This window comes from Lacerta agilis, chromosome 17 (assembly GCF_009819535.1).
Source record: "Lacerta agilis isolate rLacAgi1 chromosome 17, rLacAgi1.pri, whole genome shotgun sequence".
Taxonomy (NCBI): domain Eukaryota; kingdom Metazoa; phylum Chordata; class Lepidosauria; order Squamata; family Lacertidae; genus Lacerta; species Lacerta agilis.
In genome coordinates this window covers 22,092,538-22,107,227 of record NC_046328.1, presented here as the reverse complement: position 1 = coordinate 22,107,227, position 14,690 = coordinate 22,092,538, and the positions used below count along the sequence as shown (strand labels likewise).

Genomic DNA, 14,690 nt, shown 5'->3' with positions numbered 1-14,690 from the left:
CCCAAAGTCACCCAGTGCACTTCACAGGCCAAGGCGGGATTTGAACCTTAGTCTCCCCAGGTCATAACCATTACAGCACACTGGCTTGTGATTGGCCTGCTCAAAAGTTGTTTCAAAAATGGGTTAAACTTTTAAAAGTGCAACGTGTCCATTTTCAAGTTAATGTCAAACTAGGAGACTGGGTAGGCTGTATGCCCGAGTCCTCAGATTCCTGCACCCAGCAAGGATTCAATTGCTGGAACAGATTTTTGTTGATGTAGTGGCCCCCAAAGTATGGGTCCTTAAGGTAACTGAAGGAAGTGGCTCTGAGCCAGACTCGCTGGTAGTTAGAAAGACAACAGTCAGAGTTGAAGTGTGCATGTGAGCTAGAATCATAGAATTGTATACTGTACTACTTTTTCCTCGAGGAGAAGCTGTGTTAACATATTGTAAACAAAATCTGCCCTTATTCCCTTATGGGGTACACAAGAGCCCTTATAGAGTCTTTTGTAGGTTCTCCAACATTCCTCTCATGCCAGATATACACACCAATGAACATGTCAAGCCAAATAAGACTGGATACCTACTAAAAAGAATTTTAAGTTTTATTGGCTCTATTAAGAGCATAATGGCACGGGTCTAGAGTATGCACACCTCAGAAGTCATGGATTCCCCTTCCCATCTCCCCAAAACATGCACTGTAGCACATAAGGCAGCCACAAACCCAACATGACAACTACTGTGCATTTATTTATTAAATTACAATAACCACCCCTCCTCTGTTTTCCATACTCTCAATTATTAAGCTGGATTGGTTTCCCTATTTTGCTCATGAAAGAGGGGAGATAGTCACTCATTACCTTCCCCAACTCTGTGTTCCAAGGGCAAGGATGGGAAACCTGTGGGTCCCTTCAGGTGTTCTGCGACTTCAACTCTCTACAGCCCCAGCCAGCACTGGCCAATAGGCTGATAGGAGTCCAACAAGACCTGGAGCACCAATGGTTAAGTGTTGTGTTCATTTACATTGTATTATATACAGAATCACAGTGAAGGTTTTGTTGGATTTCTATTCCTCTCACTGCAGATATGTAGAATTGGTTCATAAAGTAGCTTTAGTGCTTACAACCTCAGCCTAGCTCTGACTGCGTTTATCTCTGCTGGACCCTGAATATGTGCTCAGTGTCCCCGAGACATGAGTCATTATAAATCGTCGGTGAAGGTGGTTCGGAACTCCCTAGAGCTGCACGCTGATGGGAGAGACAGGTTGGAATCATTCCTGTTGTATGCCTGGGGGTCATCCTAGCCCCCGGCCGACCCGAAAGGTTTATCGCAGGAAACACCACCTCCAAAGTTCAACCAAGATCCTTAATTGGCAACAGAGAAGGTCAAGAAAGTAAGATGCAGCCAGCGAAGTCCTACCAGAGTAGACCCATTGAAACCAAGGGCCATGATTAACTTAAGTCCACTGATTTCCAATGGATATACTTGGGAGTAGGACTCATTGGCTACAATCAAAATGAGTGTGTCTGAAAATAAGGCACTTGAAACACCCTAGGATAAATCTAGCAGACTTGTTTATGGGTGGCCCAAAGACACTGAAAGAGCAACAACACTTTCCAACAAATTCTTTGCTCACAAATGACTTTTAGAATTCAGACAAGGGATATAATTCATATGACATACCTCACAAGGACTTATACTTTACCATGTCACTGCAGAATAGGCTACATTTCCTCCTCTTGTGCTTTTTAAGAACTTCACAATTAAGACATTCAAGGGGCTAAGTGCCCGCCATTACTACGCCACTACAAAGCAGCACCCATTGAACTCCTGCCTAACACACTGTACTTAGGAGACATAGGAAAATGAAAGCAGCTGGAACCCTCGGGATGTCCTAGCCCAAAGAGAGCCTGGGCAGAACTGCAAAGCCTAGAGATGAGGGGTGGGTTGGCCAGGGGCTTTTCGGTCTGGCCTGGCTGCAGGCTGTTCCCGTTCTTCCCACAGCGTCACTCCATCGCAGGTGCATATTTTCTTGGGGTTCTGGAAGAGGCCGGCAGAGCGCGCAATGATTCCACAGGCCACTCTGGGAAGGCAAAGAAAAGGAAGGCGGCTTAAGTCCTTAGCTGTAGAGAGGACCACTAGACCAGGGCTCTGCATCCCATTATTCACTTAAAATTGTTTTGCAGCTGCCTTCCCACAGCTCAAACTCTGGAAAGACTTGGGTACATTTAAAAAATGATATTAAAAAACCAGCCACACACACAAAAGAAGACCTAGCAGACTAGACACAGTCAAATCCAACTCGAGAGATGCATTGCATATCGTGGTGGGTGGGGAAACTGGATCTTGCTGGCAAGAACAGGATCCTTATCTCCCCTACCCCACCCCCACCCCCACCAAATTTTACAAGTGGTTGGGGACACCTACTGGATGTCAGAATGTTATCAGATGACCTGTTTTTGCAATGCAGAAGTTTGAAGAAGCACCGGTGAGAGGGTGTGTGTGTGTGTGTGTGTGTGTGTGTGTGAAGGAGCAGTCTTATGGGTGCACCTTGCTTGACCAAAGAACAACCGGGAGCTTTAAGCTCCTGATTGCTCCTCTGAAGTTCCGCCCTTTGCCCGTGCCATGTGGGTGGCATGGCCTACTGAAAATGGCATCATGGACCGAATGGGGAGGCCTGGAGGTCTACATGCTGATGGTTCCTCACCCCTGCTGTACCTGTTTAAATGGAAAACCAGTTGCGTGATCAATCACTGGCTAACCTTTTCCTCAAGGCTCTGAGGAGTCCAGGCAAGCAACACCTCCAGGTAGCAGGAAAGACTTGGGTCTGCCAAAGACCCTGTTGGTTTTCAGTGAGCCAGAGTAGGCAATGCCATGTCTGATGGACAAAGAATCTGCCCTGGTTTTACACAGCTTCCTGGGTCAGGTACCCCACCTTGCAGCAGACAAAGAGAACTCAACAAACTCTAATCCTTCTTACCTCTCGCCCGAATTTCCAGTGACTTTTGAGAGTGGGTGGCTTCCGCGGCCCAAGTCATCCTGTCCTGCATCTACCACCAGTGAGCGGCCGATGATGTCATGAACCTAAAATGGAGCATAGCAATGGATGTGCAACCAATCCTTGTTGCTCTTGTGATGGTGGCAGCTCCCAGCAATGCTGGCTGTGCAAGGGGCACTATTGTACTTGGTCCTAAACTGAAAACAACAACTCTGCCCTAAACTATTGGATCATAGCAAAACTGCTTGGCCACTGGATGAAGTGCTGCAACACGGTGTGTTCCTGACCACTCTCAATGCTCGGAGGGAAGCTGCCAACAACAGAAGAAAACTGACAAACAGCGCAGCTTTCATGAGCAACACCATAGAAAGGTCATTTTGACTGGGAAGTGTGTCACACAAAGCCTTGAGACGGGGGTGGCTGTGCATTGATGGGAGGGAAGGAGCTCAGGAAAGTCTGTTTAATACAGCACAAGGTTTGTTATGTGGAAAAGATAGTGGAGTTTGTAGAAATAACGGAGCCGACACGGGAGTTGGGATGCAAATGAGCTGTGCAGGAGCAAGTTGATTGCTAGCTTAGCAGAGGCTCTTTTTATTAGCAAGATATGCAAAACCAGCAAGATACATTCAGGGCTTTGCCCTTTGCACTTCTCCAATCCTGAGCCCCCTGGGTGTTGCCTAGTTATCTACGCAACTTGCTCCACCACGTCATGTTCCCATTACAGGGGGAAATGAGCAATACCTTTGCAAAGGAGGTAAAGGTCAGGACATGGAGGAAGAAGAAGAAGAAGAAGAAGAAGAAGAAGAAGAAGAAGGGGAGTTTGGATTTGATATCCCGCTTTATCACTACCCGAAGGAGTCTCAAAGCGGCTAACGTTCTCCTTTCCCTTCCTCCCCCACAACAAACACTCTGTGAGGTGAGTGGGGCTGAGAGACTTCAGAGAAGTGTGACTAGCCCAAGGTCACCCAGCAGCTGCATGTGGAGGAGTGGAGACACGAACCCGGTTCCCCAGATAACGAGTCTACCGCTCTTAACCACTACACCACACTGGCTCTCTGAACACTGCTGAAGAGACAAAAGGTCAAGGAGTGGGCATGGTGGCTAGACAGCTGTGGCTTTTCTTATGCTGCAGGGAAGGGTGTGCCCTCACCCTGCGATACCATCCCTACAGGAGTTAATGAACAATCAAACTATAAAATTTTCCTACACTGGAAGAAGGGATCTATTGATTCTGAAGAAAGGGGAAGGGAAAAGGAATCAGCTGCCCGGTGTCCTGTTGTTTCCCATCAGTTTTTTGATCACAAGCCCACTCACTATGCTCCTCACATCCTCTAGGAAGCCTCACCTTCAGCTGGTTGTCTTCCATCCGGAAGGAAGCCCTTCCATCATCAGCCGCCAAGATATTTCCAAGATCCCCAGCATGCTGCAAACAGACCCCCAGGAAGCACAGTTAGATTCTTGGCAGCTCAGCTCCAAACCACTACGTTCGTTCCCTTTCTCTCTCCCTCCTTCCCATACACGCAACACAAACACATGTTAATTCCTTGCCTCCCTGCACACCTTTCTCCCCATCAACCATGCTCCCAGCCAGCCCATTGAGTAACTGTTGGAAGAGTGCAGTTTACATGGCGATGGACCACGCATGGGCTTAGGCAGGGATCTCCCCATGAGCTTGGCAGGGAGGCAGAAAAAATTGTTGGTGGCAGTCAATTTGGCAGCCTGAGGGAACCTGTGAGCACTACACAAAATTCGTCTGATTCTAAACAGCTTTCACCAAATGTTGCCTTTCCCTGAATAAGGCAAAAGATGCTTGCCTCTCTTTCAACCCTCACCCTCTGCCCACTTCTTGGGTTTTTTTTTTTTAAAGAAAAGCTGGACTGCTCAGAAATAAAAGTTCACACCACTGGATCACGCCCACAAATGGATGCTTAGCCTGCCCTTAACTCCCAAAACCGGAAGTGGGTCCCAAATCAGGGCTGCAAACTTTTCATTTCATTCAGTTACTTTATTATTAATTGGTGGGGAGTAAATTTTAAATCACTATGGGCAGATTTTAATTGGAGACAATGAGAGTTCAGGTCACGGTTCTTTATTTATTTCTGAGGTTATTTTATATCTGGAAAGTTACTGCAATAGAGAACGAAAGAGGGGTGCCCCTTCTAACAAATGAGCAATAGCCTGTACATTATCAGTATTCAATCAGTTACACACTTGGTTACCATAATTAATCAACATAATTTAAACTGGCTCATGGTCTGGTCCTGGTTAACAATTAATTTCATTTATCAGTCACCTAGTTAAAAAAAACAGTCTTTAGGTGACTTATAAGCAGAACAAAAATGCAGAGTTAAAGCACAGCACTCATTGATATGAAAACAAAACAACCGCCTCAACATCAAGAGGGACCTGGAGGGTTCCCACTCCTGCCTTAAGGAAGTTAATACCTGGTGATGCCACATACTCACCCTATGAACATCCTGGGGGCCCCCGTGACATTCCCCATGAGGATTGAAGTGGTCTCCACAGCTGTTTGAGACACAAGAAAAGTTTTGATACTGAGAGTCAGTGAAAGAAAGGGCTCCCTAAATCCGAGGAGATGCCTCAGAAGGTGCCCGTTAATGCCTCTCACCTGTCACAGGAATTGGTGACATCCCCAAACTCATGCACATGCAGGCCGTGCAGCCCCGGCTCCAGACCGTCAATGGCGCCATCAATGAGGCAGCTTTGTGGGGACAGCTGCAAGAACCTCACCACACCCTGGACCAACCCTGGGCCAGACACCATTGCCACAGCGGCAGCACCGAGATTCCCTATAAAGGGAAGAGGTCGCACAAGTTTGCTGCTTGCTTCGAGGAGCTCCCTTGCACAAGTCACTCTCAGAACCAAGAGACTTCCAGGGGAGGAAATGGCAAACTGACTGTCTCTCTGTCTACTCTCTGCTGACAGAAGTTAATTTTGTGATGATTGATGGTAATCAGACTAAATCACAGTGGGATAAAGAGTGATTAAGGGAGTAACCTCAAATGCTCTGATCAAAGCTGTTTTCTGCTGTCTGAACTGACACTGCATCCAAAGTCCTCATAAGAACCCTTCATGGTTATAAGTTCTGCATCCTCCCTTAAACATTTTTGGGACAGGATAACCTGTAACTTAGCGAGTTTTATCAGCTGGCTGATGAAAACTTGCTGTCACAAAACTTGCAAGAGCCACTTTCTGTCTTTAATAAGAGAGAGAAAACCGGTCATTAAAGTGTCTAAGGCAGAGCAAAAAGCCTGATTTATGGCTGACGATAAAGATTAAGCGACTGAGGGAATTCATCATGTGAAAAATATTTCTTTCTCTTTCTTCTTCTTGTGGCTGGGAAACCAAAAGTAAATCGGCCATCACTTACTCTGTGGGGGGGAAATATTGTGGAAAAACAATGTTGCTGTGATTGTGATCTTAGGGTGGAACCTTAAGGCAGAAATCTTAAGTTAAAGTTGAAACTTATAAAGAAACTGTGTTGTTAATAATGGTGCTTTTACAGATAAGCAGGGAGGGCAAGAGAATCTGCAACTCCTGCAATCACAATGAACTCTCTAGAACAGGGGTAGGCAGCCTGTGGCCTTAGGACAGGGGTGAGAAACCTCTGACCCATGGGACACCCTTAGCTTGCTAGGGGTTCCCATTTTTGCGTGCAAGGCTGTTGTGCTTACACCACGACTACCTGTCAATCAGGTGACATCATCACAATGTTTGATGGGTGCTGTCAACCCCTGTGAAAAGCCTATGGCTACTGAGCAGGGAGTTTTTTCCTGCTTGACTCTCCAGGATGGGCAGAGGATTCAGTCCTGCTAAGCTCAGCTGCATATGCCAGTTCCTGATGGGGAACTGACACATGCAGCCCATATGTGAAGAAAGCAGAATTGTAACCCTCCTCCCATCAGATGGTGCACAGGGAGTTCAACCTGGCTTGGTCACTATCTTCCTCATCCCCACTTAACAATTTTGGTGGTGGTGGGGAATCATGGGTGGTATCCAACTAAGTTCTACTTAGAGTGTATTGTTAAAATTAATGGCCTTAAATTAGTCATGTTAATTAATTTCCATGAGTCTACTCTGACCAAGTGATCTAGCCCTAGGCCTAAGGTCAAACGTCCTCTGCAAGTTACCCATTTAGGCCTTTGGCAAGGATGGCTTGTCGATCCCCCACACAGACTGATGGGTGGAGAAAGGGAGAAGATGGCAGACAGCGACTAACAAGTTGCCCATGAGCAAATGTCACTCTTGATGGCAGGAGGGGAGGTTGACAACTCCTGCTCTAGCCACTGTTCTTCTCTGTACCAGCACATTTTCTGATAAAAATCCTTAGCCCACCCCTCCCCCAATCCCCTGGTTAACTAAAATCGCCAATATTCATTTGGGAGGAGATGAAGAAGCCATGATGCTTGGCACCTATTGAAAACCAGTTTTGAAGTTTGTTGTGGAGATATTCCAGGTGGTAAGCTGGAAGGAGGTGAGGCAGAATCAGCTTACCAGGCACAGAAGCTCCCATCCCTTTCAGCACAGCACTGCGCCCGGTGCTCTCCAATAGGCTTTGGACCTTCTCAGCACCAAGGCTAGTCTCCACCAGCACACTCTGTGATTCCAGCTGGACGTTAAGCACCTGGAGGCCTAGGGGAGAGGTAGGAGGTGGAAAGAGATAGGGGAGGAAAAGGTGAAGTGCAAAGAAAGAAGTCACTGCCATGATGCGACTGTTGTATTCCACACTAGTCCATTAAACTGCCCTGCTCCCACTTTTACTCATAACAAGAGTCTCCTCCTTTATCCTGAAGACGAAACATTCAGAAGGCCTTCCTGATGGCATAGGTGTTCCAGCCGTGGAGCCAACTGCCTTGGAAGGTGGTGGATTCCTAACTTTGCAGGTGGTTTCGAAACACAATCTGGATGGCCGGTGATCAGGGATGCTGTGGTAATAAAATTCCTACACTGGCAGGGGGTTGGACTAGATGACCCCTGAAGACCCTTCCAACAGTATGATTCCTTCCACACAAACCTGCCTATCGAGTACCACCAATCTGCTATATATTTTGGAAAGTGATTTGTCTGTCTGTCCATCTGTTCTCCATAAGTTTGGCTACCTCAATATATCTTTGCCAAATTTGGCACTAGGGTTCCCACGCTGGGGGTAGCTGTTGTCGTCAATGTTTGGGCATTGGCTGCCTTTCTGAAGCAAGACAGCAGACCAAAATGTCACTTTGGCGTGACTTTGTCTGGATTTTTTGGCATAGGGTCAGTGGCCTTATGAGATCCCTGCTTCTTATTCTCCTGGTGGCATCTGTATAGTCACTGTTTCTTTTTTAAATGGATAGCCATATGTTTTAGCAATGTCACAAGGTAGCTAACAATTAAAATCAAAAACAGCAAAATGATACAAACACCTGGCGGGGAGAGCGGGGAGCAGTTTATCAGAGAAAAGGAGAACAAGCCCAAATGCTCAGGAATTAGCCTGCCACCTGAAACCAGGGAGTATCTAGGTTTGATGGAACTCCCCGAGTAGACTGTTCAATTAAAAAGGCCCTTCTGCAAGGGGAAGTGTGGGAAACCTTTTGCTTTCCAGACGTTGCTGATCGACAGCTCCTATCAGCTCCAGCAAGCACAGGCAGAGATGATGGGAGCTGTAAGTTCAGCGATATATGGATGGCCAAAGATTCCCCACACCTATCTTGGCAGATTTAGACAGAAGCACCCGGAGAAAGGCTTTTGATATTGTATGGTAGATGTAGACAAGATGAAGACTTAGATGGACAACTGTGCTGATATTGTAACACATTTTTTTAGTACTGCTGCGCTTTCTGAGGAGTGTCAATGTTAGCAGTGGGGGAAAATAAAATTGCAATGTTCCCAAGGAACAGGAAAAATGCCCACTCCCTGGACAGGGTTTAGAATTGTCCCTTCAGATGTTGTTCAACTTCAACTACCATCATCCTTGCTGGCTAGGGATGATGGTAGTTGTAGTTCAACAGCATCTGGAGGGCCATAGGATCCTGACAAGTGCCACAGGCCTTCATCATCTGATCACCTGGTATTCCATGAAGGGATGACCGAATGGCCTCAACACAATTCTGACACACCATCTGGACAGCAAACTCCAGCTGTAAAAAAGCGAGAGAAGCTCATATGAGTCCAAAGCTGCTTATTTAAAAGAGGAAAGAAAGAAAAATGTCGTTTTATGTAGAATGCAGAATATCTCTTACTGATCTCTAGCTGGAACATGATTTCAAATTATCACACACTATTCAAGGAAAGCAGGAGGAGCAGTGTTGAACCTGGTGGGCAGGTGGTCCTCCTTAGCACATTATGTTCACAGGATAAGGTTAGTACTAAATTGTTGTTGTTTAGTCGTTTAGGGGCAGTAGTTTGAATCCTTCACCCACTCAACAGCCTTTCTGCTTCATACTCTGTCCATGGACACCATCAACCTGCACGTTTATCATCATCATCTTTATATCCCGCCTTTCCCCCAGACCGGTAATTAAGGCAACTTAAAAGATAAAAGCATGAAAAGATATTCATTAAAAAGCAATTAAACACTAATAGAATTAAAGCCATATATCTATTATGTATATGTAAGGTGGAGAAGGAGACGACAGAGGACGAGATGGTTGGACAGTGTTCTCGAAGCTACCAACATGAGTCTGACCAAACTGCGGGAGGCAGTGGAAGACAGGAGTGCCTGGCGTGCTCTGGTCCATCTGGTCACGGAGAGTCGGACACGACTAAACAACAACAACAAAGCCGTATTTCACCTGGTCAGATTATGTGTCTATCTAGTTGAGAATTGTCTCTTCTGACTGGAAATGGCTTTCCAGGGCCCCACGCAGAGGAGGGCCTTTCCATCCCTGGCTGCGCGATTCTTCCTAACTGGAGCTACCGTCGGAGGAGGATTTTGCACGTCTGTTGTGCCGCTGAACGATCCCCCGCCCGTTCCTCCAACCATCCGATAAAAGGTAACAAATTCCACCCACCCTCACGGAAGGTTTCCTGCATGTTTGCCATAACAGGCAGAAACACAACAGGGGCAGACGCAGCGAGGGAAAAAAACTTCCCCTGTTGGGTTTCTGCATGTCATGCCTCTGCTTTTTAAGGCGAGATAACGGCTGGGCAAAGGAATTAGTGGCCCACCCCCGGCGGGGGATTCTATCCCACCTTGCAGCTGCTGCTGCTGCCTCCACCGCCTCCTGGAGGTGCCTCCATCGTCGCCGCCGCCGCCACCTTTCTTTCCCTTCACGAGGAAATGTTGACCGCCGGACCCGCTTGTACAAAACAGGAACACGGAAGACGCTGACCTGCCACTCTAGCTCATCTCTATGGTGAGCGATCGACTCGTCCTGTAAACAGATCAGCAAACGGAGGTGATGACGTCACTTCCTGCCCCCTCCTCTTCGGAGTCTGCGCGCCCGGAACCAAATTCACGCGCTCAGCGTCCCTCCGGGAAGGCAATTGGCGACGAGAGGTCCGTTGTGGAGTAACCATGACGACCACTCCATAAACCACCCTGGGGTCGCTGCTGCATCTTCCGCCGAGCTCCCCGCCATGAATTCGTTTGTTGCGCTTCCCCGACGCGAGCTGTACCCCCTAGACAACACGGAAAGGGCCAACCAGCAGCTGCATGACCACTACCAGCGGATCCTCGCCCCCCTGTCCCTCTTCCCGGCCACTGTCTCCAGGTTGAGGGGCTCGGTCGACAAAGGGTCCTCTGCCATCTCGTCCCTGCAGAAGCCTGTGCCTGCGCCCATCTCCCTGGCCAACCTCATACAGCTGCTAAAAGGCCGGATGGAGGTGAAGACCCAGTGGCCGCAAACACCCAGCCCACAGCAGCGGGCCTTCCAGCAGGTCATCCTAACCGAGGTCAAGCACATATTTAAGGATGTACAACGTTCCCTGTATGACCCAGCCTTCAGTCCCCAGGAAAATAGGGAACTCTACCAGCACCTAGTGACTTACATTGGCTTGGTATGCCAGCACCTTTTCCGTCGCTATCTGTCTGTCATGGAGCGCCATCGTGCACTGTCTGTCTTCACGGACTGTGCCAACCTAACTCGCTTCTCTGCCCAACTCTCTCTGGACTGTTCCAGGCTCCTCAATGTAGCAGCCGTCCGCCACCGCCTAATAATGGACATGAAGACCCTGCAACTCCGCCAGACCGAAGCGTCCAGGAAACAGGTTAGCATGGCAGGTTGGAGGTCAATGCAGATGGACACGTGCAATCTGAGTTTCAGCATCGACTACTTCATCAAGCTTATGAAACCTCATGTACCAACAATGAGACAGAAGATAGCGAAGGATATCAAGGAACTGGAGGACTTACCATTGTTAGACATGGACAAAATAAAGCAGTTAAATCTACCAAGACCAAGCTCTAGTAGCCACTTTAGACAAATGCAGTCTGATGCGATGAAGTCATGCCCACGCACCAGTATTTTAGGAGATCGGGCTAAACTACAGCGGGCTAAGCATGGCATTTCCAGTAGTCTCAAGAGGAGCCAGTCGTTGCCCAATATGAGAGTTGGACAGCTCCTAGCAGATGAACTTGGAATTCGTTTATCTGTGCGCCCTCTCAGCCCTGATCTGCCTTGTCATTATGGTGAGACCACTGAAGATGATGGGCTCAAGGGAATGGCTGGGCTGGCTGAGGACCTCCGGAGGCTAGCACAGAGAACGGTCCTGAAAAGCAGCCAGCACGAAGAGGATGAGGATTTAGAGCTCCCTCCCCTCATTAAAGCCTTGACACGGCGCAAGACTAATGAGGTTCGCCTTGAGCAGCTTCAGAGAATACTTTGCTCTCTGCAACGAGAGGAGTCCTTTGAGATGTCACGGAAGAACAACATGATTGCTGCCCCAGCCACACATCCTCAGGCTGCAACAGTGAACTTTAAAGTCAACGAAAGGATGGTTGTGAAGGCAGCTGATATGCAAGTGTCAGAAAGAACCTACGTAGAAGCTGTGTCTATGGAGATATGCCCAGTAATTTACAACCACCTCCTTGGAGAGATAGATAATGCTACAATGAAGTCTCTGGATGCAAATCTTTCCACTGGTGAAGAGGTCAGGGAGATGTACAAGGAACTAATGAATACTATCCCAAAAGACCACCTGAAATTCGACCTAGGGTCCCTGACAGATTCCCCTGCAACCAACATTCAACTAGCTGGGTGCTTTGCTTCCTCAACATTGACTAGGGGGAAAAGTGAACAGGTCATTAATAAAGAACTGAGTAACATCCTGCCACCTGGACCATTTGTCCCTGAGGAAGTGTCAGAGAGCCCAAATGTACCCTTCAAAAAAAATTCAGGTAAAAAAGAACGTACCTCTTGGCTTAAATGGTGGAAAGCAACATTCAACACTGACGATTACTTGAAATACATTGGCACCAAGGAGTCTGACTATTTGCCAGTGATATTTCATTTATACAGTGTTAAGGAAGACGAGGAGCAACAGGCTGTATTAGATGAGGTGAAAGTAAAGAAACAAGAGAAGGTGAAGAGAGATGTGATAAAGAAGGCTGCTGAACTTCAAACCAAGAAGGAAGAATTTGAGCATGGGAAGTGGAATTTCAAATCCACCATGCTGCGGGGGTTGGAAACTGTTTTTAGCTCTGACCACACATCCGAGGATCTCAAGGTCTTTCAGAGAAGGCTAGAAAGACTGTGGACAGTTCTTCATTTCTCTGAACAGGAAAGGCTGGATATGGCAATTAAGTACAGCTCCAACCCATATTACTGGCTGCTCCCAGACATGCTCCAAGCTTGGGAGACAGCAGCACGGTCTATCCAGGACCGAGAACTCCTGCTGGCTGATTTGGAACGGTTTGAGGAAACTGCTTCAGATCCAAACCGCTTGTTCAACCTGGCGCCCCGCTCCTTCATAGCACGAATGAAGGAATCCAGAACCAGGAACCGCTTGCGCTCTGAGTTGGCCCTGTATGACTCAGAGCTCTATATCATCCTGAACAACATCAAAGATTCTTACAATGACACAGTGACCTACAAGGGACGCCCATACCTGCAGAAGATGGCATGGGACACAGTGGAGATGCTCTATTGGCTACAGCAGGAGCGACGTGCCAATACATTGAGGAGAGTAGTCCAGAAAAGGGGCCTAATTAGAAGACTTCCTCCTATCACTTAAAGACTGGTACCACTGTTTAGCTCACTGGCCAACACACCAAGATGGCAGTGGAGAAGAAATCTTTTCTGCACATGCACCAAATCCATCAACATACTTTTCCAGCAGAGCTCTCCTTCAGCCAAGCCAAAGGTTGAAAAACATGGAGGCAGACCCAAACAACCTAGATTCAGTTTGTAGTGCCATGGTCTAGTGGTGGAATAAGGCAAAGAACAAAGAGTGGTGGTGGGAAAAATGTCGGCATGCACCAAATGGCCAGAATATATTTAGCTCATTCCAAATTTCAGAGGAGTTGTCAGTTTGTGAGATGTGCCTTATCCACAAATGAATAAAATCCTATGAAGAATTTAAGGTTCCTGATACCCTCAAATTAAAAATGTTTCTTGTTCTCATGATCTGAAGTGCTGCCATGATCTTTGAAGTAATCGCTTATAGACTACATTAGGCCTGCTGTGAATTTCTTCCCTATGGCTTACCTTGTCATCTTATCCAGAATTCTATTAGACCATAGTTTTGCAAAGAATCATGATTTGTCTGCCATGCATTCTCTTCAGTCCCCAAGGGTCTCTGGCACAGGTTGTGTCCAGCCTGTGTCAGTGCCCCTGGGGGCTGGAGGAAGCGGGATGTAGCAGTTTAGTGCGTCTTCAGAGAGTTTTGGCTTCTGTACTAAAGGTTCTACTCAACTGCAAGCATACAGTACAGGTTGTCCTTGATGGAGCTGGGGTGGAGGGGTTCTGTTCCGTCCCATAGTTGAGTAATAGGGAACCTGGCTTACCCATCAATCTCACACGGCAACCGGTGTAGATGTAGAGCAACGATTGTTGTTGTTGAGGGTAGATGTAAAGCAATGGTGGTGGTGGTCAGCAACCAGTTTCCCTACAGTAGAAACAAAGACCACAATCCTCATTCCAGAGTGGTTTTCAAGAAGTTACATTATCATATGAAACTATTCGTACCTGTTAGTAACAAAGAGGCAGCTAAAATCCTTTGGGGGGCTGGATTTGACAGAGCTGCCAGTTGCTGATCTCTACAGTAGACAGCCAACTTTCTCTCCACTCAGTCCTCTTCAGTCTTCTCTGGCTATTGCAAATGGCTTCCAGGAGAGGTCTGGAGGTTGGCAACATGAGTGGGCCTTTTCTGCAGTGGCTCCCCATTTGTGGCATTCTCTCCCCAGGGAGGCTTGCCTGGCACCTTCATTATACACCTTTAGGCACCAGGCAAAAACATCTCTTCAACTGAGCTTTTGGCCAATTAACATTCTATGTACTTTTAAATGTGTACTGGGGGGTTGTTTTGTTTTGCTTTCGTTCTTGTTTGTGTCTTTTTATGCTGTGAACTGCCCCGAGATCTTTGGATGAAGGGTGGTATCCCGATTTAATAACAGATAGCTTTGTGAGGTATGCCTGAAAAGCAGTACAACAACTTACTGCACCCTATTGCCCTGTAGAAATTTTGGATTACAACTTCCATCAGCCTCAGCCCCCACCAGGTGATGATGGGTATGGTGTTTAAATGCCTTAAGGCTTAAATATTCAGTATTGGTGGC

At 47.3% G+C, this 14,690-nt stretch overlaps 2 protein-coding genes across 2 annotated transcripts; one reads left to right on the top strand and one right to left on the bottom strand.

The window, feature by feature from the left end:
- Positions 1-1,536: 1,536 nt before the first annotated feature.
- CCS (copper chaperone for superoxide dismutase) lies at positions 1,537-10,254 on the bottom strand. The gene is made up of 8 exons (XM_033174832.1): positions 10,166-10,254; positions 9,039-9,111; positions 7,493-7,630; positions 5,607-5,787; positions 5,443-5,503; positions 4,323-4,400; positions 2,960-3,063; positions 1,537-2,062 (listed from the first exon to the last, which is right to left on the bottom strand). Exons 1-8 carry the CDS (start codon positions 10,211-10,213, stop codon positions 1,909-1,911), a joined length of 837 nt encoding a protein of 278 aa, XP_033030723.1. The 5' UTR covers positions 10,214-10,254; the 3' UTR covers positions 1,537-1,908.
- A 169-nt stretch (positions 10,255-10,423) lies between these two features.
- On the top strand, positions 10,424-13,511 carry CCDC87 (coiled-coil domain containing 87). The gene has a single exon (XM_033135883.1). The coding sequence runs from the start codon at positions 10,553-10,555 to the stop codon at positions 13,145-13,147; it is 2,595 nt and encodes an 864-aa protein (XP_032991774.1). The 5' UTR covers positions 10,424-10,552; the 3' UTR covers positions 13,148-13,511.
- The last annotated feature ends 1,179 nt before the right edge of the window (positions 13,512-14,690 follow it).

What these genes read in the sequence shown, in the direction of transcription:
- CCS (XM_033174832.1), bottom strand. Translation starts at nt 10,213, where the DNA reads ATGGAGGCACCTCCAGGAGGCGGTGGAGGCAGCAGCAGCAGCTGCAAG. An exon ending in GCAGCAGCAGCAGCTGCAAG is followed by an intron (nt 9,112 to 10,165) that starts GTGGGATAGAAT and finishes GCTTTTTTACAG; the next exon opens with CTGGAGTTTGCTGTCCAGAT. An exon ending in ACTGGAAATTCGGGCGAGAG is followed by an intron (nt 2,063 to 2,959) that starts GTAAGAAGGATT and finishes TTGCCTTCCCAG; the next exon opens with AGTGGCCTGTGGAATCATTG.
- CCDC87 (XM_033135883.1), top strand. Translation starts at nt 10,553, where the DNA reads ATGAATTCGTTTGTTGCGCTTCCCCGACGCGAGCTGTACCCCCTAGAC.